This window comes from Acinonyx jubatus, chromosome D4 (assembly GCF_027475565.1).
Source record: "Acinonyx jubatus isolate Ajub_Pintada_27869175 chromosome D4, VMU_Ajub_asm_v1.0, whole genome shotgun sequence".
Taxonomy (NCBI): Eukaryota; Metazoa; Chordata; class Mammalia; order Carnivora; family Felidae; genus Acinonyx; species Acinonyx jubatus.
The window spans coordinates 21,110,483-21,135,716 of NC_069391.1; the positions used below are offsets into that span (position 1 = coordinate 21,110,483).

The following is a 25,234-nucleotide window of genomic DNA, read 5'->3' on the forward strand; positions in this document are numbered from 1 at the left end:
ATTTGACTATTTTAGATACCTCATGTAAGTGACATCACGCAGTATTTGTTTTTCTATGACCTGCTTATTTCACTTAGCATAATGTCCTCAAGTTTCATAAATGTCACCAATTGCACAATTTCCTTCTTTTTAAAGGCTGAATAGTATTCCATTGTATGCACACATATCACATTTTGTTTATCCATTCATCCATCGGTGGACATTCAGGTTATTTCCACATCTTGGCTATTGTGAGCAATACTGCAGTGAACACAGGAGTACGGACATCTCTTCGAGATCCTGAAAATAAACAAGTGGGACTCCATCAAACTAAAAAGCTTCTACACAGCAAAGGAAACATCAGAGTGAAACACAACCCACAAAATGGGAGAAAATATTGCACACTTTCCAACTGATAAGAGGCTAATCTCCAGAATATATAGAGAACACCTACAATTTAATTGTAAGAACAAAAACAAAAACAAACTAATAGCCCAATTATTAGTTGGGTTATTAGCCCATTGAAAATGAGTTAATGACCTGAATAGATAGTTCTCCAAAGACACACAGGTGGCCAACCAGCATGAAAACATATTCAACATCACTCATCATCAGAGAAATGCAAATCAAAACCACAACGAGAAATCGCTCACACCTGTCTGGATGGTTATCCTATCACTAAAAAAAGAAAGAAGATAACAAGACAACAAGTATTAGTGAGGGTGTGAGAAATTGGAAGCCTTGTCCACTGTTGGTGGGAATGCAGAACGGTGCAGCTTCTATGGAAAATAGCATGGGAGTTCCTCAAAAAATTAAAACTAGACCGACCCTATGATCGTGGGATCCCACTGCTGGGTTTTCATCCAAAAGAGCTGCAATCAACATCTCAAAGAGATAGTGGCGCTTCTCTCAAAGTCTTGCTACCCAGATCCCTACAGCAAGCAACACGGGTCCCCTGTTGCTTTTAAACCCAATAAAATGAAACCTCACACCGAAGCCCCGGGCCCAGGCAGAATCCTAGGCCCTCCCGACCACGCGCCCAGACCTGCCCTCCAGGAACAGTGGAATCTTGCTCCCTGCAGTGGGGGGGAGGGTCTCAGCCCCGGCCGCCGGGACAAGCTAGGGGAAGGTCGGGGCACGCCTGGCTGTGGGGCAATCGGCCCTCGTCAGGCGGCCGCGCTCGCCGGAGCAGCGTGACGCGGCGACCGGAGGGCGGCGACGCGGGGGGCCGAAACGGGCGGTGCGCTCCCCGGCGCCCGGCTTCCTGGGCGGCCGCTAGCCCTGCTCGGCCGGCGGGGGCGGGGCGCGGCCTTAAAAGGCCGGGAGGAGTGGCCGTGCCCGGGGGTCACCGGCACAGGGTCGGCCGCTGTCACACGCGCCCGGCTTGGCCCCGACCCGCGCGCACCCGGGAGCACGGCGCACAGTCGCGCTCGCACCGAGTCCGGCCAGCCGTTCCGGCCCGTCTCCGAGAGCCCTCATGGGCCCCGAGGCCACCTGCCCGTGGAGCGGCCCCCTGCCTCGCCTCCGGGTGAGGACCTTGATCGAGCCCGTGGTGGCGTCCACGCAGGTGGCCGCCTCCCTCTACGAGGCGGGTCTGCTCCTCGTGGTGAAGGCGTCCTTCGGAGCCGGGGCCTCCTCCAACCACAGCGCCAGCCCGTCGCCCCGGGACGCTCTGGAGGACGAACAGCAGAGGGCCATCTCCAACTTCTACATCGTCTACAACCTGGTGGCGGGCCTGACGCCCCTGCTGTCCGCCTACGGGCTGGGCTGGCTCAGCGACCGCTACCACCGCAAGATCTCCATCTGCGTGTCCCTGCTGGGCTTTCTGCTCTCCCGCCTGGGGCTGCTGCTCAAGGTGTTGCTGGACTGGCCCGTGGAGGTGCTATATGGGGCGGCGGCGCTGAACGGGCTGTGCGGCGGCTTCTCCGCCTTCTGGTCGGGCGTCATGGCCCTGGGATCCCTCGGCTCCTCCGAGGACCGCCGCTCCCTGCGCCTCATCCTCCTCGACCTGATCCTGGGCCTGGCGGGATTCTGCGGGAGCATGGCCTCGGGGCACCTCTTCAAGCAGATGACTGGGCACCACTCGGGGCAGGGCCTGGTGCTGACGGCCTGCAGCGTGAGCTGTGCCACTTTTGCACTTGTATACAGCCTCTTGGTACTGAAGGTCCCCGAGTCGACGGCCAGTCCCAGGACGGCACTCCCCGCTGTGGATACGGTGTCAGGCACAATTGGCACGTATCGTACCCTGGATCCCGATCAGTCAGACAAGCAGGATGTGGAGGGGTACCCTCCATCTCCCGGGAAAGCAGTGGCCAAAAAGACTGTCATCGCCCTGCTCTTTGTGGGTGCCGTCATATATGACCTGGCAGTGGTGGGCACCGTGGACGTGATGCCCCTTTTTGTGCTCAGGGAGCCTCTCAGGTGGAATCAAGTGCAGGTGGGCTATGGTATGGCAGCCGGGTACACCATCTTCATCACCAGCTTCCTGGGCGTCCTGCTCTTCTCCCGCTGCTTCCAGGACACCACTATGATCGTGATTGGGATGGTCTCCTTTGGGTCGGGAGCCCTCCTCTTGGCTTTCGTGAAAGAGACATACATGTTCTACATCGGTGAGTCTGGCATTCTCGGGGAGGCAGGACGAGGGCACGGCCGGCCCCTTGAGTCGTGGGGCCGACACCAGGGATGCTGTGGTCTGGGTGTCTCTGGCTCAGCAGCAGAGACCATACCCCCTGCCTAGGAAGTTACGAGGGAGTCAGGATCCTGTGCAGTTGAGTTCATCTGAGTTGTACTGTCTACTGGGCCATCTGTGTTACCCGCCGAAGTGGCCTCAGAGTGATGCCTGTGGCTCTAGGAGGTCAGCGGAGGTTGGTCGGTGGGGCCTGTGGTCAGGAGGGAAGGTTTCAGGTTGGCCTTTGGAGACGGGGTTGGATTTCTTCTCTCCAATTTTAAAGGGATAAAACATTAAGGTAATCAGGCTGAAAAGGTCCCTTAATTAAAGTCATTTGGGGCCAAGCATGGGCTATTCAAAAATGGATAAAAAAAAGGCACAAATGCCTTCCACAACCAATGTAATAAATTCTTTCAAGGAAGCAGAATGAAGTTTCCACCTGAGGACACAGGTCGGACAACCACAAGCAGAGAGCTCTTTAGACCAATGTTGGAATAGAACTTTCTACACTGATAGAAATGTCCTAAATCTGGTCTGTCTGATAAAAGCAGCCGCACGCCATGTGTGGCTATTGAGCACTTGAAATGGGGCTGGCACAACTGAGGACCAGAGTTTTCAATTTGACTTGATTTGATTTTAATTAACTCATATAGTCACACGTGGCCAGTGGCTAACACATTAGAAAAAAACAACTCTACACGGTTATCAGAGGCTCTCCCTTGGCTGAGGTCACACATCTCAGAAGATACCTAACAAAATGGCAACTTAGGTTTGGCCGACTCCCAGATAAACGGGCCACGTGCAAAAGCCAGAGTACCCCTCTCCCCTTCCCCTCCCACCACCTCTACCTTTGTCCCCCCCTCCCCCCCCACACTTAAACACACAGCACATTGGGATTAGGAATAAGGCATGTGAGAAGGAAAGGTGGTGGCGGCTGTACGTGTGCTATACACTCCTGGATGCAGTTTGCCAAAGTTCCTGGCACTGTCTACCAGAGGGCTTCATGAATGGCGACAGAAGACACCTCTGTCCCAGGGACAAGGAGAGGAGCCTAAAGTCACTCCCGTGACATCAGCTCTACTTCCCTAGATGCCACGTAACTCTGCCGACGAAGACACCCTTCACTACCCGTCACCGTGCCAGCTGTGCCCTGCCACCTCGCAGATGGGTCTGCGGCATCTATGGCACCGTCAGAGATCAGGGGCTCAGCCCGCCCCGGAGAGGGTGTCAGCCTGCAGGCGGAGAAACGACTCCCTGCGGGGCAAGCCTGTGGGGATTGTGGGGAGAGGGGGAGGTTCCTGGTGAGGCTTTTGCTTTTTCCGATTGACTCCTTGGCCAAGCCTGAGCATGACAAGGAGTGTTCTCTTGTGATTTCTTTCCAGCTCGAGCTGTCATGCTGTTCGCTCTCATCCCCGTCACAACCATCCGATCGGCAATGTCCAAACTCATAAAGGACTCCTCTTATGGTGAGTGAAAGGAATCTCTCAGAAGTTCTCTGCCTGGCCGGTTTCAGAGCTGCTTGGCTTGAGGCATAGGGTTCGGACTTGCAAAAGGCCCATGAGACGGTGCCAGAAGCAGCCTTGAATACTCTAGGAACACTCCGGTGTCCATTAGAGCAGAGGGGGTGAAAACAGGAGGATGGGAGAGACTCAGAAAGTCGGTCACTGAAAAGCCACCGTCAAAGGAGGACACTGCTACCCGCAGGCTGCAGGAAGATGCAGCCGACGGAGCCAGGAGTCCCGCTGGAACGAGCCAAGACTGAGAGGCGGCCCTGGGAAGGATGCGGAGTCTCCTGAGAGCTCCCTAGAGACTCGGCTAGCAGCTAAAATGGAAGGGACAGCAACATATCTTCTTGGTAACCTCTGTCCCTTCCACAGGAAAGGTGTTCGTCATCCTGCAGCTGTCCCTGGCTCTGACTGGGGTGGTGACGTCCACGGTGTACAACAAGATCTATCAGCTCACCATGGAGAAGTTCGTGGGCACCTGTTTTGCTCTCTCCTCCTTTCTCTCCTTCCTGGCCATCATCCCGATTGGGTAAGAAAGGAGAGTCTGGTTTGGACTGGGGCTTTTGGGCTTAGGTCAGGGCCTCTTGGACCCTCTCCAGTCTATTATCATAAAGAATTATTTATTTGCAGCATTTATGCAGTGGGTTCTGAGGGGGCTCTCCCATAAATAAGAAGTCCTCCTGTTCTCCCAAGCTAATAATCTGCCAATCTGGGAAAACCCCGAACTCGTAAATAATGAATAGAGGGCCACAATCAGCTGGTTACTTCCTGGCAGTTTTATACTTCCTTTTGATTAGAGGCTGGGATTAGATATCCTCTTGAACCACTCCAACGTCTTTTCTGAGGTCCTTTTAGAGGAGAATCATCCTGCCTCACTTCCTAGTATTCTCTCCATGCCCTCCAAGGGCTGGGCACCTGGCAGTGCCCTGGAATCTCACATGCCCCTGGACTGTGGGAGCTCCTGGTAGGACTTGAGCAATTCCTTTGATCTCTGTGGGGGAGTCGTCTCATTTGTAAAATAAGAACACTCAGGTCAGGGAGATAACAAGCAGGAGGAAGGCTGGAGAAGCCCAAGAGAGGCAGTCTGCGGGGCGCCTGGGTGGCTCAGTTGGTTAAGCGTCCGACTTCAGCTCAGGTCACGATCTCGCAGTCTGCGAGTTCGAGCCCCGCGTCGGGCTCTGGGCTGATGGCTCAGAGCCTGGAGCCTGCTTCCGATTCTGTGTCTCCCTCTCTCTCTGCCCCTCCCCTGTTCATGCTGTGTCTCTCTCTGTCTCAAAAATAAATAAACGTTAAAAAAAAAAAGAGAGAGAGAGGCAGTCTGGTTCCACGGTAAGAGCACTAGCCTAGGACATCACCAAGATGGTCTTTGACCAGCCCTGTCCAGCGTGAGTCCTAAGAGCAAGCCATGTATGTGATCTTAAACAGTCTCGTAACGTTTAAAAATGGGAAGACGGGTGAAATTAATTTTAGTAACACATTGGACTTGACCCAGCATATCCAAAATACCACTCCAACATGTCATCAATTTACAAAATTAATGAGTTGTTTTTTTGTTTTTTTGTTTTTTAACTAAGTCTCTGAATCTGGTACGTGTTTTATGCTGATGGCACATCTCAGTTTGGACCCAGGTTGAACACATTTCAGGTGTTGAGCGGCTGGCATAGCTAGTGACTGCTACATTAGACAGCACACAGCTTCAACCTGTTTAGGCCTGTTTACCCCTTCTCATTTAGTGAGGTCCTCTCAGGCTTGTATCACTCCCACCAGAGGAGAAAGGAATACAATAAACCTACCCACCATAACATGTGAGGGATTTGATAAAGATTTGCATTTTGTTTTATTTAATTTTTTAATTTTTTTTAATGTCTATTATTTTTGAGAGCGAGAGAGACAGAGAGCAAGCAGGGAAGTGGCAGAGAGAGAGGGAGACACAGAATCGGAAGCAGGCTCCAGGCTCCGAGCTGTCAGCACAGAGCACGACGAGGGGCTCGAACTCAGACTGTGAGGTCATGACCTGAGCTGAAGTCGGACGCTTAAGCTTAACCTACTGACCTACCCAGGCGCCCCAAAGATTTGCATTTTTAAAGGGTCTGCCTGTTAGCACAGAGAAGTCTACACATCAATAATGGTGGCATTACAGGCAGCAGAATAGAAAATAACCGAAGGCAGGTTGAAAGAAGTGGGAAGTGGATGGGGGGAAGACCCTTGTTGGAATTCTCACATCACATCATAATGTAGGTCCCTGCCTACATAGAAGGTTGAGCCTCCTTAGACAGAAGCCATCAATAATGAAGGCTCTTTGCTCTATTTCGTAGTTGAGAAAAGAAAGATTTGAAGTGAAGGAAGGGAAGGAGGGAGGGAGGGATGGAGGGAAGGAAGGAAGGGAGGAAGGAAGGCAGGCAAGCAGCTGAGAATCTGTGTAAGCAGCGGCATGATTATGAGGGCCTTCTTGGCCCAGTTCTCATTTTTTCAAGGTGTGGGACTGAGCCAGACCTGTCCTCAGACTGCCCAGCCCTTAGGCCTTTTCCTGTGCCCCTATTTTCATGCGAGTCTTGGCTGAATGGGTTGGGCTTAGCTACCAAGACTTAGCGCGCAATGCAAATCTGTCAGGAGCCCCAGTTTTTTGTCCAGGTGAGTAATGGATTAGTAGCTGTGCCACTTGGAAGTTTACCCAGCCCTATTTGGCACACGGGTGAAATATTCTCATTAACCTAAACAAACAAACAAAGGAAAACAAAAGAAAACCAGTCTGACTAATGGGTGGCACAGCTAGAGATATAAACGAACGAATGAAAGCCATGAGAAAATCGCACCAGTCGTTTTCCTTCCCACAGTTTCGTTGCTTCGCGTGCGTACTAAGTGGGATCCTGTGCCTTTGTTAAGAGACTTCAGGGCACATGAAGGAGGTGGGCCGCCCTTGAACGTCTCACCCCAGTGCGCTGTGTAACACGCACTTGGACTTGGCCATACTTGCCGTGCACAGAGTCTTATATCACAGATGCAGGGACAGAATCTTGTATCAGTCGAGTAAGTACTTGAGTGCTTGTGTGAATGAGGCACGTTAAGTAATTGCTAATTATTTCCCTGTCTTGTGGCCATTCAGCAGTAAAGAGACACATGTGCAAATAAAGCCTCATTCGCTGTATGCTGGAATCACCTAGAAAGGCTGAAAAAATCACTGATGTCTGGATCCCACCCCCAGAGATTCTGACTCGGTTGATCGGGAGAGCAGCCTGGGCCCAGGCCTTTTTAAAAGCTCTCCGGGTTATTCGAATATACAACCAAGATTGAGGACTCTGGTATAAAGGGAGTGTTTCCATTACCTTTCCCTTCCGTGAAGTCACTAAATAAACCAGATCCTGAAAAACTCTTACAGCTAGAAGAGGCCAAGGCTGAACCATCAATCATCAAGTGACAGCGACAGGGAAAACCAGTAGAGCTTTCTAACCACAGAAAGAAAAGCTACGTTCCAATGACATAAAAGCCCAGGAAGGCATGTCAGAGCAGGGAGGCAGAGGACACAGTGGAGGCAGAAGGCGGGGAGGAGGGGTCCCTGGGTCAGAGCTGCCAACAGCCTGCTTGCCAGAAGGGACCGTGACCCAGGCCTGCCTGGTACCAGAGTGAGCCCATTTCACGTGACTGTGAGAACCTGCCCTCTCCTGCTTGCTCCTCTTTTTTTTTTTTTAATGTTTATTTCTTTTTTGAGAGACAAAGCACAAGTGGGGGAGGGGCAGAGAGTGAGGGAGCCACAGAATCCAAAGCAGGCTCCAGGCTCTGAGCTGTCAGCTCCGACGCGGAGCTCAAACCCACGGACTGCAAGATCATGACCTGTCCGAAGTCAGATGAACAACCTACTGAGCCACCCAGGCGCCCCACCCTCTTGCTCTTCTTGCAGTTGGGAGATGCTGAAGAAAGAACTTTCTGGCTCTGCCCATCCTCAACCCACTTGCCACTCTATCCCTCTCCTCCCTCCCCACCTGTTTCTTAGTAATAATAATAGCAACCCTGTAACTAGCTCTTATCATGTGCCAGCTACTACCTAAAATGTTTTAATAAATTTAATCTTCCCCCAAAGCCCTCTGACGTAATTACTATTACTGTTTTGCAAATAAGGATACAGAGGCGCTGAGGTATCACGTAACTTGCCAAAGGTTCAGAGCCCGTAAGTGGCAGAGACAGGATTTGAACGCAGGCAGTCTCTGATCCTCTACACTGCACTGCTTCTTAGTAGGGTCACCAGGTGCCAGGGTGCCACCTGTGCCGTCTCCTTAGAGAGCTCCCTCCGCGGGCTAGCTGCGCTCTCCTGAATTCTTACCGGAACGAACACGCGAGCGGCCACCCTCTCTCTCCCCAACCTCCTCCTCACGGTCAGCTTCTGCAAAGGCTCGTGTGCACCTGCTGCCTGCGTCCTCACCGCCCACTCACTTCTCAGCCCAGACGTCCGAGGTCCCCCCTCGACCAGCAGCGCTCTTCTCAACTAGGGCCGCCGACCACTCTTCAAAGCTGGATCCAGTGGACTCGCTCAGCCCTCATCTCACCCCACGTGATTTCTCCGTGGCCCCAGCACCCGTGCTCACTCTTGGCCGTCACTGGGCTTTCTCAGCACCTCATCACTTCTTCTCTACACACCTCCAAATGGAAGATTCTTTGGGGCTCTGCTCTGGGTTCTCGCTTCATATGCTCTCTCAAAGCAATCTAAAGCACTTTCAAGACTTCAAATTACCACCTGAGTTTCCAAAATTGGGTTCTTGACGCCTTCCTGCGCCTGCTCCCCCTCCAGCCTTTGCCGCCTCTCTAAACGGCACCGCCACTCACCCGGGGGAGGAACCGTCACCGAAGTCTGCCCTCAACTTCACCTCCCACACCTCCAATCCGTCAGGCCTCACTGACTCTACCTTCAAAACGGTCCTCAAATTCATCCTTTTTTTTTTTTTTTTTTAAATCACTACTGCTACCACCCCTAGGCCAGAGCACTTGAACGACTGGATTAGCCTCTGGACCATTCCTCCCATGTCCACTCTTGTTCCCTCCCATCCTCTCTCCACCAGGTGCCCAGAGCAATTTCCTTCAAGTGTTTAAACAGATCACATCATCGCCTGCTCAAAGCTCTGCTCTTGGCTCTCACCGCTGTTAGGATACAAACCCAATGTCTTCCCATGGACCACAAGGTCCTCTGTAACCTGGCTTTGCCAACCTCCGTAATTTCTGTTTCTGTCACTAACCACCCTCCGCGACCCCAGCTATCAGCCCCAGGAGCCACCCCTCATGCTCTTCCCCCTTCTGCGCCCATGCCTCCTTCTTAACCCAACTAGATGTGGTCTTAAGCAGCATTTTCTCAAAAAGCTTTTGAGACAAATCCCTTTCTTAATCTAAATTAGGTCCTTTTATCATATGCTCCCAAAGCTTCCTCCATTTTCCTTCATAGCCTGATAGTTGACGGTTAGGGGTTATCTTTTCATACGCTTGCCCACCAGACTGTAGGCTCCCTGAGGGGAGGAACCATGGCCGTTTGGCTCAGCACATATCATCTGTGTCCAGCAGAGAGCCTGGCCTGTAAGAAGTACTCAAAAAGTATTTGTTTAATGAACGATCTGTTGGAAGGGTGTGGCACCTACTAGCCAGCATTGCTGGCCATCCGTATCCCAGAGCTGCCTGTCGGCTGACCATGAACGCAGTGGCTGGCCATCACCACCTGGCTTTGCTACTGGGGTCTACAGTGGGGGTCAGCCGCAGAGGCAGGGCTGCGACCTGGTGTCGGCCCACATCTGGACTTTCCTGCCAGCTCTTTAATACAATGAGTTTTGTCTCAAGTACAGTGCGTGTTCCTCCCTGTAGAGCTCTGGGACTCATGGAAGGTGGGACATCAGAGATTTTGGAAGTTCCCACAAAGCTTTCCCTTAGAAGGTTTGGACTTAAGTTGGCACCCCATCCAGTGGCTTCCAGGTGTTGACCATCAGCCAGGAAGAGGTTGCTGTAGCCTAGAAACTGAGGTTCCTAGAAAGGTTGCTCATGAGAAAACCGAGGATCCCAGAGGTGGAAGGACATGCCAAAGGTCATACAGATCCGAGACTTCAAGTCAGAGCTCCTAATTCCCAGGCCTCCCTTTTTTTTTTTTTTTTTTTTACAAATATTTGAAAACAATGTAATGAGAATTTATGGAACAGATAAAGGGGCTATGGAAGGACAGAAGATGAGGCAGCGAATTCTGCTTGGATTAGCCCAATTTTGATCTTGAAATACACGTGGGAGTTCATCAGGCAGTAGTGAGATGGAGAGAGATTTCAGGAAAAGGAAAATGTAGATGCAAAGGGCTTGAGATATTATAGGGCTGGAATGGGCCATCTCTCCACTCAGAACAACATTCTGGGGACAATGGTCAGAGCCTCTCAGTCTATCGGTGATAAAAAAGGCGGCCATTGGTGGGAAGGAAAAGGCACACCCTTTGCCCCATTCCAACTGTTTGTCTTGTAATTCTTACAGCATCGTGGCCTACAAACAAGCCTCATGACTGCAATATGGAGACATCGCAGAGAAATGAAGGTGCTGACCGACGGGAGCCGAAAATACCAGCAATGGCTTCTTTCGAAGTCAAAAGAAGGGACTGGGTGCTGGTGACCAAAGCAAGCCACTGCTCCAAAACCCCAGGTTCCAGCCGGAGTTGGCTTGGGCATGAGCTGCTCTGGCTCAGGGGTCCCTGGCTGGTGGGGAAAAGCACTTTCTTGGTGATAGAACTTTCTCAGCTTTCAGACGTCCCTGTCAGAGGTTAGGTTCTGGGGACAGTAGAGGGTGAACTTCCAAGGGTTAGATGCAGGGGGCCGTGCGCAGTCACACGACACGCATAAAGGGCTTCAGACAGCAGCCCCTTTTCTTCCAGGAGTTGGCTCTAAGGTACCACTAACTAGTCACCTGGGTGCCGTGCTGGGGGTCCCCCAGGAAAACTCAAGCCGAAGCATGCATTTTCAACAGCCTAGAGGGAGCGCAGAGGGGATGCTTTGTAAGAACTCCCAACAGTGAACATCAGCCAATATATATATATTTTTTAATTAAAATAAAACCTTGAAAAAAACTTAGCTTTCTTCCCTGAGGCCTTGTTAGCTGTGAACACTCAGGAGAGATTTGGGGCTGAGGCTCTTGGCTTCAGGGTAGTTTTACTGCCGTCATTACTGTTGTTTTTAAGAAGCAAATATCAAACGACTTTCTTTAGTGACTATTACATGGCATATTTTCAGTCAACAATACTTCTTCCCAAAGTGGGCGGTGTGGAGAGAGAGGGCAGAGGAGATAGGCCAAGAGCCGTCTTATTTTGAGGTACCTATTTTTACAGACTATTTTACTTACACATAGAAAAACAGTCTCACCTCCAAATAAAATCAACATTTACTGTATGCGTGTGAATCGTTCTTCCCCGGCCAGCCTCCCTCTATAACTACAGGCATGGCATTCTTATACTGGGGTAAAACTTAAAGCTAGGGAATGCATTTCAAGCTCCAAGCGTTTGGGCTCAGAGAGTTTACACCTCTGATCTCTTGCAGGGAATAAACAAGCCTTTCTGGCATGTCTTCTAAGGTCCCGGCACCATGCTAGGTGCTGAGATACGGCAAGCACGTGACTGCTCATGCCCTGACAGAATGTTCTGTCCAGCAGGTGAAACCGACAGAACAGCTGGCAACCACATATCCTATAATAAATGGTAGCATAAGGGAGCATCTAACCAGGTTTAGGAGAGCAGGGAAGGCTTCTCAGAAGAAGTGGACTACGGTAACCCTGGAAGGATAAGGAGTCACCAAGGCCAGAAGTTAAGGGACAGTCGAGGCAGAAGAAATAACAAGCTGGAAGGCCCGAAGGTGAAAATGTCTTTTGATATAGGAATTCAATATAAGGGGAGCAAAGAGGGGGGGAGGGACAGGTACCAAAAGGACAGAATCAAGACCAGGAGACTGGAGTGGTAGGGAGAAACAACAATACACATATAGAGCCTTAAAAAGAGTTTCTCTTTAATTTGTTTAATGTTTATCTATTTTTGAGAGAGAGAGAGAGAGACAACAGGGGGAGGGGCAGAGAGAGAGGGTGACAGAGAATCCAAAGCAGGCTCCAGGCTAAGCTGTCAGCACAGAGCCCGATGTGGGGTTCAAACTCATGAACCATGGGATCATGGCCTGAGCCAAAGTCAAGATGATTAGCCGACTGAGCCACCCCAGGCGCCCTGAAAGTTTCTCTTTAAAGTAACAGGGATAGCTGGTGGAAGATTTCACGCAGGAGTACGGAATGCGTCCTGGCATCCCTGAGAATGAACTGGGGCAGGAAGGGGCAGAAGGAGAGAGAAGACTTGCAGAAAGGACACAAGAGCAGAGAGTCTGGTAGTAACCCAGGTGACGGACAATGGCGGACTGACTTTGGATAAGATGTGAAGGTGCAGAACAGTAGAGGGACTTAGAGAAATCCTTGGGAACTGGCGGTCAGCAGGAGTTGGTGACAGGTGATCTGCAGAGGGTGGGGCAGATGGAGGCAAGAATGCTCAGATTTGAGGTTCAGGCAACTAGGAAGAAGGCAGAGCCTCTCCCTGAGACAGACGACATGGGCGGAGGTGGGATGGGAAGTGGAGTTCAAGGCCAAGCTTACCTTGCTAAATTCTCACCGATTATGCTCCTTCCTCTTGGCTCCTTGCCTCCTGTCCCAGCCCCTGATCGGCTCCCCAACCCGGATGAATCTCATCATTGGCAGCTCCATTCCTGCTCCTGAAAAGCTGGCTTGGAGCATCCAGAAACATGTCCTTATTTGCTCACACTCACCCACCATACGCTTGTGGGTTTTAACCTGAGCTGGGCTCTCAAAGCCCCAGCACTGGCTCCTTTTCAATTTGTCACTAAGGTGGCAGTTTTGACCCTTCTCCACTTGCCCCAGGTCACCAATTCTTCTAACAGAGGTTCTAACCCCTTTGATCTTCTCAAAGTGTGGTTTCTGAACCAGCAGCTTCAGTATCCCCAGGGAACCTGTTAGAGATGCAAATTATTTGGCTCCACCCCAATCAAACTCTAGAGGTGGGGACCAACAATTGGTGTTTTCACAAGCCCTCAAGCTTAAGAACCAATGTTATCTATGGGCCTTTCTCTTCTTAAGAATGTTCCCTGAGTCCCTCTCCTCCTCTTCCTGCATCCTTAATTTTTTTTGTTTTTGTTGTTAAGTTTATTTATTTTGGGGAGGGGGGCAAAGAGAGAGAGAGGGAGAGAGAATCCCTCAGTGCTGTCAGCGTGAAGCCCGACTTGAGGCTCAAACCCACAAACCAGGAAATCATGACCTGAGCCGAAACCAATAGCCAGACACTTAACCAACTGAGCCTCCCCCCAGGCGCCCCCATCCTTAATTCTTGAGGCCCATAAAGCTCTGTCCTTAGTATGTTTCCCGAGTAATCTGGTCTACTCTCAGGGATTCCAGAACACTTTTTCCAACAATCTGGTCGACACCTCCACCTGGATTTCCTCAAACATAATTCCAAACCAAATTATTCTCCCACCTCACCATCTAAGCTACTCCAACCTTTACATTTTTCTCCTGATTGTTTTCACGTGTGAGTTAATGACGTCATCTCCCTGCTCCCAGGCTTCAAAACTCCGTCTCATCTCTGATCCCCTCCCCTCACCACAGAAATCTCTTAAATTCATCACCCTTCCTATTGCCCATTGTCACAACGTTTATGATCTATTCCCATCTGTTCCCCAGGGCTTCAGTCTGACCACAGTCCACCAGCCTACTATCTCCATCACCTTCTTAAAGCAGTTACGAGAAATATATACCCCCCCCCCCTTAATTTTCATTTGACAAAGCAAACGGGAAGGATTGTTATGGGAATGCTTGACATTTAAGTTGGCCATATCTAAACAAGTAATAGAAGAGTCTTCCCGTAAGAGCAGTCCAGTCATCTAAGCGTTGGCAGACACGTTGATGCTTTGTATATATACATTATCGCCAAACCCATCAGCAACCCACCAAGGGAAAGCACGTCTTCATTGCAAAGATCAATATACTGAAGTTCAGAGAAATGGGACTTGCCTAAAACCACAGAAGTAACGAGTGGAAAAAGCTGAGATCTGATCCCAAAGCTCTCTTATCCCGCCTTGCTGCCTCATTGTGTATGACTGTAGTCTTGGATTAGTGATGTCTACTGTCAGTAAGTTCAAGTGCATTTCCAGTACTTTGGGGTCATTAACTGAGCATTCCAGTCTCCCTTCGAAACACACTCTTGACACCCTAACGAACCACAGGCATTTCTTCTTGCCTAACAGATTTTTTAAAAGCATCAGGGCAGTTAAAAAAAAAAAAAAATCAGGAAATGACTGGTCCTGACTGAGAAGATGTTGTGCTTTGCTATGGGATGGAGTAGGAAAAAATCCTCATGAAAGTACCTGGGCTGGCTGCCAGGCTGCCCGCCAATCACAGTGGTTGTGAACAGACACCAGGTAGTTTCTTCATTTCCCCAAATCGGTGCCAACCTGTGGGGTGTAGAAGGTAAACTGAGGATAAATCTACGGAGAAGTAGAGTAAAAATAGGTTATTTATATCTTTTTCCTGTTGCTCTGTATATCCTGATTCTTGCAGGCAAACTCATACCTCTTTAGAGAAAACAAGAAAACAAAATACAAGGCACACGTGTTTTCCTGTCGTGTAAAGTGTTATAAATGACAACACAATTCAAGGTAAAGAAAGCATCATTCGTAGGTTTATTGGTCCATTACTTTAAGTTAATTGAGGTAAAGAAACCTTTTAAATTTACAAGCTAATAGTTAACAAGCAATACAAATTCTTTTGTTTACCTCAAAATGTAATACTAATTTCATAGTAAACAATGGACAGAGTTTTTTTATACACAGATATATGAAAAAAAGTGGACAAAAACCTCGTGCCAGCATCAAAAAATGCAACAAAACTTTTTTTTCCTTTTTACAATCTCTGGGTTCCATAACAAAGAAAAAAAGAAAAAGGTGACATTCTTTTTAAAGTTTGGTAGCTTCATGAAACAGAGACTTTGACCTGGGAATAAATCACTTTCTTGTCCACACACATTCTTGAGCACATTTTTTTTTTTTTTTCACAGCTTCTGATTTGGCTTATTGGCAGCATGGAGAGAAGAGAACACATTTACACGGAGGGAGGACTTCATCAATACCTTGGGTGGGGGGAGGGGTTCTTCTAAAATTTTAAATGTGAAGAATGACCTCTAAAAATAAGAAATACAGTCCACACTTTGGACATGACCTAAGCAAAAGTTTTGAATCTCTTTTTCAACAGTTAAAATACAAGTTAGAAAGGTTGCTGGCAGTTTATTTTATGGAAATATATCAGATGTACATCATCTCTCAATGCATTCCCAATGCGCGGACATCGAGGAATCAGGCACACGGAAGTACAATGGTTGGGGGTGCCTATGGGACAGGACCAGACCTCAGGGGTGTCCAGGTGGTGGTGCTGACTGCTAACAGCTGCTGGTTTGTTGTTTGGCGAAGGCCCAGCTGACACAGGTGTCTTTTTGTCATACGGATTCTCATCTTGTTGGCAATCTGCTTTCCCCTCCCCGTTCCCACACTGCGGAAAAAAGCCACCCCCCTTTTCTCCTTCCGGTACCATCGAGACTGAAGGGTTGGTCTGAGACTGTGAACAACCTGTTACTCAGGGGTGGGGACAGGTGTGACCTGCTCTGACCTGGCATGCAGGAAGCCCAGAATCACCTGGTGAGGGGGTGGCATTGCCAGGGACATGCGAGTTGCAATACTCCGTCACTGGTTTTTAATAGTAAAAGCTCTATTAAAATGGACTAAAGAATCAATGGGTTTTAGGTTTTTGGCATTTCAACCTGTGGAGAATTTCTATCTGACACACGCTGCTCTGAGCCCCCCACCCCGCCCCCAGTTATCTTTTAAAAAACTGTTCCGCAGAATCGGGGTACACCATTAATATTGTCATAATCTAGAGTTCTCTGTATCTACGTGATTTGTCAATGCTGATACCATATATCCTCTACAATCGAGAGTGTGCCAAAAGGCACTAAGTTAATCTTTCACACTTTAATACACACACACACACACACACACACACAAACGGTTCAGTGGTCCCTGTGTTTCCTTACATTATCAAAAATATCATTTGGCAATAGCAATACTTAGCTTTCTCTTCCCAAAAGGCAGCCCTAATCATGAACCTCACTTTCTTATTTCTTTAAGAGGGCTGAGGACTGGCTATGTTAGACCTCTAGCATTTAAGCTGAACAACTGATTACGTTTCTAAAAAATTCTTTCTATCCAGAATCTAAAACACACTAGTTGAAGAATAAGGCATATTAGTAGGTGTTGACAATTCTCAAAAAGTAGAGTTAGGCTTTCAACAGTCTGTGGCAATTTTAAAAGTCTGGATTTGTTGATTTTCAAGTGCTAAACACACAGAATGTTTCTATATAAGACAAATATCTTACTGGTTTGTTATTTTTTTCCAAAGTACTTATTTACAGGCTATCTATAGTAGTAAAAACTGCCTGAAGAACATATTTTTCTGCCACATAGAAAGGGTTAGACAGCCAGACCCGGAATGCAATTCAAACATACGATTAAGAAACAACGATCAAACTCCCCGTGACAAAGGCCTTTCCTCCACCTTTCCTAATGCAGATAGCTCTGTGCATGCTCTCATCCAGGCGACTGTAGGGAGGCCAGACATGCTTAAAGCAGAAAGCTAACCACCTATTGGGTGGGCTGATGAAAAATCAGGTTCCTGGTTTATGCACTAAATAAAAAAAAAAAAAACCATGAGGAAGCAGAGAACAACTCCAACACACCCAGCTTGATAGGTCAGTCTGACCCAGGACATCATGACATTTTACTCGAATTTACTGATAAATGCCACCTGCCATCTGAATGGAGAAAACATAAGAGGCCATGTCCAATCTGTTGCCATCTTGAAAGTGAGAAGGCAAAGCCAAATTCCCAAAATGTTTTGTAAATGGGGATGGACTGCAGTGTTACTCAGTTTCCACGGGCCTTTGACAGTAGGCATCCAGGAAGTGGGCCGCAGGCTTGCTGTGCCCTGCCCTGACCACAGGCAGCCTCTCCTGAGTGGGAGCACCCTTCAGCGCAGCCCGAGGAGAGGCCAGGTCACCCCATCCCGACATCCAAACAGACAAGGCCCACATGGGCCCGGGAGGCTGTGGCGATGTCTCTCTCCTGCCTGTCTCAGGGCAGAGGGTAGAGAAGGACTACTCTGCAGTGTAATGAATGGCATGAAAACAAAGCCAGGGGCCCGCGATGTCAATGCTCTTGACGGCAGGGCCAAGTCACTCGGACCCTGGGTGTGTCCCAGGCTGACACCTACGGGCCCAAGAGACACACTCCACTTGCAGACAGGCAGTCAGGTCACCATGCCCTCCTCTAAAGCAGGACTTCCTGTCACTTCAAAACAAAGGTGGCCTCACGAGAAATGAGCAGCAAGCGTGCATTTAAATCCCTCGTGTGGATGGCGACTGGTAAAACATTTAATTCGACAACATGTAGAACACGCTCCAGGTGTGGCTGAAATTTGGCATGAAGACAAACTTAACGTTACATTCACCACGACCCCCGGAGTCGTACTGGCTTTTGTTGTTTCACCTAAAGGAAGGTGACTGGTGAGTTCAACGAGCAGCACAGTGAAATACGAGCCAATCATCTCCATAATTGCACTTATCTGAGGTCACTGGGAATCATTAGTAAGTCTTATTAAAGGACAAAACCCAACCCCAAACCTGGCTGTGAAACGTGTTCCCTCCTCCTTCAGGAAGAACAGAGGTGTTTTGGCTTTGGGCAGAGTAGCCTAGAATCCCCTTGTGGATCCACCACATGATAAGGAAGACCGCAGTGTCCATATCTGCCACAAAGCACAAATGCTCCCTTCAGCATCAAGTGCATCTCTAAAATCTGCTCAGTTTCTAGGAATTCTCTCCTCTTCTGCCTTAGCCTGGATTTTTAACCTGGGTGAATGAACCCTTCACTTCCCGCACCCGAGAGGCAGTTGATAGGCGTCACTCTGCATTCTGCTGCCATGTGCCCAAGACTCAAAACCTGTCCAAGTCTGTCTGCCTGAGGTCAAGCGTGTCCCCAAGCAAAAGCCTCCTGGGACACAACTATGAGAGAGGAGGCAGTGATCTCAGCACCACGACTTTGTGGAGCCAAGAAGGACGGGGTGACGAAGCCTCTACGAGGCAGTCTTTGGCACAGAAGTCTCCGGTCACACTTCTCACAGGGAATCCCCTTCATGCTCACAGAGATGAAAGGGCAAATGCCTGGGACTCCTGACCCGCAGAGGCTGGACGAGCCGTGCGGGTCGGGGAGGCCTGGGGAGCCTCCTTCACTGCCTACCGTCCCTTCTTCCTGGGCCTCCTCACCTCATCTGCCGCCAGCCTGAAGGAAGGGGCAAGCGTCCCTTCTCGGGCAAGACCATTTCTCCAGGGGAGCCTGGAACATATTTTGGTTCTCCCAGCTCTGGCGTCAGTGTCCCAGCTCTCCCCGGTGTCTTAAAGCACAGAAACATCACATGGCAAACAAATGGAGAAAGACAAGCCGCAAGATGCCCGAGTCCCCTCCGAGCTAGTCTTCTGCCTCCAATAACGTAAGGAACGACTGCGTCCCCCCTCCACTCCCTTCCCGTATGTCCCAGAGAGGAGCCCCATGACTGTTTTGAAGGGTTGCCTTCTTTTCCAACTAAACTTTCCACGGGAATGCTCCTGGGCTTTGGCAACTAGCGGCAGATGAGATCCTGGTCTTCCCATCAACTCTCTCCACGATTCTTTCCAAGCACTCATGACACCGGACAACGTTTTTAAAGCACGCATTCCACAAGGCAAGGCTTCGCACGTTCCTGCAGATGAGCGCTCGCTGCTGGGTCAGTCTAGTGCCTTCCACAAAATATCAAGAGAGGGCCGTCAACCCGTTAGTGGATATACACCCTGTTCTACCAGCAAGCTGTCAGCTTGGACCCAGACGTCCATCATCCATACCCGCACCAACGTGATGGCTTAGAGGTAGCATGAAACACGGACTCACCACTCGGGCTAGATGGCCTGTCCTTACCCTTCTGCTTTGATGAATCACTTCTAATTGTACCAAACAAAAATTCACATCGCAGGATTTTAGAACGGCGTGAGGGGGTCTGACGGTGTAGGCAAGTACCGACGGATACAAAAGTTCTAACTGAAACCGTGACTTCCTCAAAACATGAATGAAACAGAGCCGAACTGTTCTGCGCTGGCCTAGTGCTGCACCCCTGGCATCACGGCAGTGGCCACCCAAGGTCAACGCCGCAGGCGCGAGGGGGTGGAGGAACCTCGACACGCTGCACGCGGCCGGGTACCTGCAGGTTACAACCCGCGTGTGCGCCAGCGCTTCGGCCTGGCTGCGTCGCGACAAGAAGACTAACTGCCTCTTTGAGGCTCAGGTTGATCATTTTACGGGGAGATGAGCCACAGACGGGAGAGCGCAAATGTGGCATAGGTAGCTTCACTTCAGGAGGAAAGAAAAGGAGTTGGAAGATAGATCCTCTTCGTCGGTTTCGTGTCGGTTTGAAGACTTGAGATGCAGCCAGTGGTCACTGGGGAACGTGGCTACAAGTTGAAGAGGTTTTAGCTTATCGAGAAGCAAAGGGCTCGCTGTTAGCACTTGTCATCTTCGAGGCCCATCCAGGTACCGACTTTTCTTTCCGACCAGGGACTATTGAGGGTTAAAGCACTTCATATGGAACATGCACACGGAGTTCCCAGAACCTCCACTGTGTCACTACAGCACACCAGCCTCTCAACAAAAGGCCGCCCAAACACTCCGTGGACGTGGTAGGAGACACTAAATTGGGAGTTCTGGGTGAGGTAAAGGCAGACGGCACAGAGCAGACGTGGAGATGGGGCCTAGTGTATGCCCACTGACCCCAGTTACTGGGAGCTACTCTGACCTCAGACAACACGGACTTCCCACCACGGGCCTCAGCTCTGACGACACTGAACAAGCAAAAGAAAAACACTGAAGAACTTCACAGAGAAAAATGCTCCCCCCCCCCCCATTTTACACAAAAAACAGTTTCCAATCTACTGCATTCTAGTATCAGAAACAAGTTTGGGGAGCACTGCCCCCTCGGTTCCCCGAGGTATCGCACGAGGACAAGGACACTGGCTTGCTCATTTGGGCACGGACGCATACAGACGCTGATATAAATGGTCCTATGTGAACCAGAAGCCACAAAAGAGGTGCCACTCGTCACAAGCAGGCAGCAGGCCACACTCACAGCTATAGGCCACTGTACATTAAGGACTTTCCGTGGAGGTGCCAACACCCCCTTCTAGGCTGAGACAAGTCGATGCCCACACAGGTCAATTCCAGAGTCCCCGTGTGTCTGTGGAAAACGAGAGCTGCCCTCTGTGCCCGCCTTCCTCGTGTCCTGGAAAAGCAAGAACCGGGCTCTCTTCCACCGCAGGCAACCATGCTGTCCCCAAACAGGAGACTGTAATGAGATGTCAGAACGTCAGCTGGGTTGTCTCGTCCCTCAGCTGCAGATCTTAGTGTTCCAGATTTAATGGGCTCCTTCACAACACGGAGGTATGCTTCTTTCACTGAGAGATGATTATAGCCTTACAGACTCCACCAAGGAATAAATACTAACGGAGAACCACTGTCAGACAAAGGTGGGTGGGGGGCAGGAAGGGAGAGAAATACACAAAGGAGAGATGATTCTGTGGCTGTTTTCTCAGTGCCACCTCTCTGGCACTACAGGGATGTCCTGGTATGGGGTGCCATGCCCTGTGTAGGTAGAAGAGTCTCGGTCCCAAGAAGGAACTTACTTGGCCTCTGGTTTCTCCTGTAGTAGTGGAATAATCGACTCCCATGCCATGAGGCACTGAAATGACAACACACACACACATTTGCAACATCAGATTTTAGGATCAGGTTCTTAACTCTTCTCTGAGCTACCCTTTTATCGTTAGTCCCACCAGGTGACCTCTGTCTCATGTCTTGTCTAAGTAATGTACGTACATAATGTAACATCCGAGGTCTACGTGGATTATCCATCACTATTAGAAACTGGGGACGTGGCCGGTGTTTGCTTTGAATATATCATCCCCATTTCTGAGACGAAAGACAGCGGGGTCTCTATGAGGCCTTAATGTACCGTCCACACAGCTCACAGCTGGCAGAAATTCTTTCCCTTCAAAAAGCAGAAAAGATGGCAAGCTGCAAGCCCTCAGGAGGCTCTAGGTCCTCAGCCAAGAGGAAGACTTGCTCCAGGTGTGGGTAGGACTTGCACAAGGATGTAAATGATGGTGATGTGAGCCAGCCACCTGATTCAGAGTGGGTGGAAACCCCACGCCTCCTTACTGACCTCAGATGTTTTGCTTGAACGGGCCACTCTTAGATCTCCCAACAGGGAATATAGGGGGAGGAAACTCTACTTACTGCATTTCCTTGGATTCAAACATCATCATGTATCTTACATTCACTATTGCTAGTCCTCACAACTCCATGCAGTAGGATCATTATTCCTCATCTCTCTCTCTCTCTCTCACACACACACACACTTCATATGGAGAAGATGAGACCCAGAGTGGTTACGTAACTTGTCTAAGACACGCAGCTAGTAAGTGGCCAAAGCGGATATTCTTTCCACTACAGCAATCCCCTTTCATTCCAGATCCTTGTGAAGGGCCAAGAACCTAAAGACTGGCACTCTCCTCTGAGAGCACCCTACTTGGCAAAATGATCCTCCCTTTGAGCAATCTCTTGCATAAAGGGCACAACAGAAGAACCACACAAGACCTTGTGCAGAAGGAGCTTGGGGTGAAGCAGGTCTTTGTGCTGAGTCATTTGGGAAGGAGTTCTGAGCAGGTAGGAGGAGAGAGGCATCCTTTGGTCAAGTTGGGGAGCGGAGTGGTAAAATTACTCCATGCTTCCTTCCTTGGTGACTCTGAGGTTGGAGTAGAAACTAGACTCAGACCCTACCCCACGTAAGGGAGCCCCAGGAGCCTCAAGGAGCTTGCTTTCAGTGAGAGACCCCAGGGCCCTCTGGGTCCTGCTCTCTCCCTAGACTGCAGGCCTCCTGACTCAGGGGCACAGCTAGCCGCCAGGCCCAAAGGGCCAGGGAGAAGAGAACTGCCACTTCTGTGAGCAGCGTGTGCACGTGAATGCCCTGTGGGCACCCCCACGGGGGCCTCTGCTCCCAAACCTGGCGCCGCATCTCGCACAGTGGGGCAAGGACCCGCAGGGGTGGCTGCTGCTGGATTTCGGGCAGGCCCTTGCCCCAGGCTCTCTCTATTAGACGTGCTTCCTCACTGAGAGGGCTGGGGTCTTGCCGGCACACTCATTACCTTCTCGTAGTATTGGATGTTCCTGTCGGCCATTCCCATGAGCAGCTGCCGGAAGTCCTGCCTCTTGTTGCTCTGCCACCGCTCCATGTCGGCTTTCAGATCAGCGTTGAAACACTCCATCCGATCCTGACATTTCTCAACATCTGCCGGCACCTGGAAGGGGAGTGCATTAAAGAGGTGCTCTGTACGTGTAACTTGGTGACTCATGCCTCGAGCTCTCTTGCACGAGGCCAAATCACTACATTAAATGCCATAAACACACTCCCTCCTCGGCGGGGGGTGGTGAGGGACATTTATTTGAAGGCAGAGCCTTGGGTTTTCAGGTCTAAGAAGGAATTCCGAAAAGTGCTATCCTGACCCAAGTCTTTGAACCCATCCAAGCACAGCAGAGACTCATGGGGGAAACACCCCACCCCCACCCCTGTTTACAAACAGGAAGAAACACTGCAATACAGAGTCCAATATCTTTGGTTCCCCCTTTTTACCCATCCCTATATAAAAACGCGTGTAGATTTTGCAAATGTATGGCACTTATTGGGCATTGCCCTACTATTCTCCTTGGTCCTGTAATGAAACCAGAAAAGGTTTTCCCGTATCATAGGAGCTATTCCCTTACTTGTGACATTTGATAATGCCTACCCTCATTCATCACAGAATTAATTGTAGTAAGATTACTGGCCCACTGCTCCTCTGAACCTCACTTTACAAGTAATCTAGAGACCTGTCTCTGCTCCCCCAGATAGCAGATAATCAAAAATGATGAGTCAAAGTTAGGTTAATTCTGAGGAAATAGGAAAAAGATCACTTATGCATGTCGAAAGAATCTGAAACATGAAGAAAAATATAGCAGGCAATTTCAACTTTTATTTAAAGAAGTTTAGACTTTTGCTTTGCTCTGGTGAGTTCATCCATCCTACACAGTCGGAGGGCCTTGTGGCTACTCTGGTCCCCAAAGCACAAAGCTGGCTCCTCTCCTCACTCAAGAGCACCACAAGCCTCTGAGGGCTGCCAAGGGGCCAACATACCTAAAACTGGGTCAGAGGCCCACCTGCCAGATGCTTCCGGACAAAAAAATGAGGCCTTGTACATTGTAAGTGCTGAGGCCTGTGACCCCAAATGTCTCCAAGCTGTGGGGCGCCATGAGGGGTCAATCCCTACCAACCTGGGAAGTTTCATACTCAGGCCTTACAGGCAAGTAGAAGACCCAGAAAAACCAATAAAGGGAAGGCAAAGGCTGAGGAAGCCGGACACATTCAGGGCTTCCAGAAGGGCCGAGGGCCGCACAGAACGTGTGGAGATGGCTGCAGACGCGGGAGCAAGGAACGTGAGCAGCCAGGGGCGGAGGTTTCAGGCTGGCCTGGCATGGGGTCTGAGCTTGGGTGAGGCAGAAGGAGTTGGGAAGAAAGAGACAGAGAGAGGCATCCCGGGAAACTTAAAAGTAAGGAACTTTTCTTTGAAGAGGGAGAAAAGCCTTTTCCAAAGCGCTGAGGTTCTGGAAGAAGAAAGAAAAAGGACTTCACTTTTTCTTCTGATGCCATGACTGAAGTCTCTCTGCCTTTCGCTGCTGCCTCACCTGTCACTTGTTGCCCACCTCGGTGGGGGGGAAGTGAAGACCAAGTGAGCCCCTGCTTTGCCTCTTCGGAGTGGAGCCTTCCGCAGGAACACAGTGAACCAGCCTCAGCGGAGGCCCCGTGAGCCAGCGTGTCTGGGCCTCACTCTCCAGCAGGCACAGTCTCCCTCCCTTATTCCTCTCCTGGCTCCTGCGCATTTAAGCATCAAGGTGCAAGTTCCCTGGAGCAACTTCCTCTTTGCTTAACAAAACTGCTGTGGCCAGGAGGGAAAGCAAAGGTCTGAAAAGGGAACCTGGTCAGGGCCCGCTGAGAAGAGGGAGGCCAGGGTCTCTGATACAAAGGAATTCTTTTCTAGGAAAGATTCCCAGGTCGGTTCTGAAGACGGGAATTCTGGTTGACCCACAAAAATTAAGAGTCCAGGGGCAGCTGGGTGACTCAGTCGGTTAAGCGTCTGACTTTTGATTTCAGCTCAGGTCATGATCTCACAGTGCGTGGGTTTGGGTCCCGTGTCAGACTGCACTGACAGCGTGGAGCCTGCTTGGGATTCTCTCTCTCTCTCCCTTTCTTTCTCTGTCCCTCCCCTATTCACGCACACGCTCTCTCAAAATAAATAAATAAATAAATATTTTTAAAAAGTTAAGAGTCAAAACCATGGCTCTGGATTTTATGATTACCTGAGCCTCAATTTGGGAAACATTTGGGACTCATCAGTTTAATGACGTATTCTGTGCTTGGCATGGAGGAAGACCGAGGTACTTTGCTCTCGGTAGATGGCTCTCGTCTCAGGTTGCCTACAGTTGAGCTGGGAAGGCACTAAATGTGCCTGGACATCAGGGTGAGAGGTTACTGGTACCTTCTCTTCACCCAGCCCCGCGGTAAGCACGCTGAGGGGGACCTGGACAGCCAGTGCAGCTTGGATGAGGGATCAGGCCTCCTTGAAGAATCAATCCCGCTGAGGAGACAGTGGGAGGAGGGCACTCCAGAGTGACAGTATGTACAGGTGAGAGAGGGAGACAATACCTGGGCCCACCTCAGGAATAGTTCACAGGCTACAGTGCCCACAAAAGCATAGAGAGAGAACGCCAGCCAGCAAGATGGCGGCAGGGGTGAGTGCGGGGGGAGTGGTGCAGAGTAAAGAACAAGAAGGCTG

General features: G+C 50.0%; 2 protein-coding genes across 7 annotated transcripts in view; one reads left to right on the plus strand and one right to left on the minus strand.

Annotated features, from left to right (window-relative positions):
- The first annotated feature begins 1,227 nt into the window (after positions 1-1,227).
- Positions 1,228-11,206, plus strand: SLC46A2 (solute carrier family 46 member 2). Of its 2 annotated transcripts, XM_027034849.2 has the most exons (4): positions 1,236-2,588; positions 4,030-4,113; positions 4,525-4,681; positions 10,633-10,801. In XM_027034849.2, the coding sequence occupies exons 1-4, from the start codon at positions 1,457-1,459 to the stop codon at positions 10,658-10,660; spliced, it is 1,401 nt and encodes a 466-aa protein (XP_026890650.1). In that variant the 5' UTR covers positions 1,236-1,456; the 3' UTR covers positions 10,661-10,801. The 2 variants fall into 2 exon arrangements, with proteins under 2 accessions (XP_026890649.1, XP_026890650.1); XM_027034848.2 differs by lacking the exons at positions 4,030-4,113; positions 4,525-4,681 and having other exon boundaries at positions 1,228-2,588; positions 10,633-11,206.
- Positions 11,207-14,440: 3,234 nt separating this feature from the next.
- The window catches only part of SNX30 (sorting nexin family member 30), a 116,219-nt gene continuing 105,425 nt past the window's right edge, over positions 14,441-25,234 (minus strand). For 3 of the 5 annotated variants that reach the window (XM_053204780.1, XM_053204782.1, XM_053204781.1), the window contains exons 8-10: positions 22,514-22,666; positions 20,993-21,048; positions 14,441-14,639 (exon numbers count right to left, since the gene is read on the minus strand). In XM_053204780.1, coding sequence (XP_053060755.1) covers positions 14,456-14,639; positions 20,993-21,048; positions 22,514-22,666 — 393 coding nt within the window. In that variant the 3' untranslated portion in view covers positions 14,441-14,455. Of the gene's footprint in view, positions 14,640-17,161; positions 21,049-22,513; positions 22,667-25,234 lie in introns of those variants that run through there. The other 2 variants (XM_027034846.2, XM_027034847.2) reach the window with 2 other exon arrangements.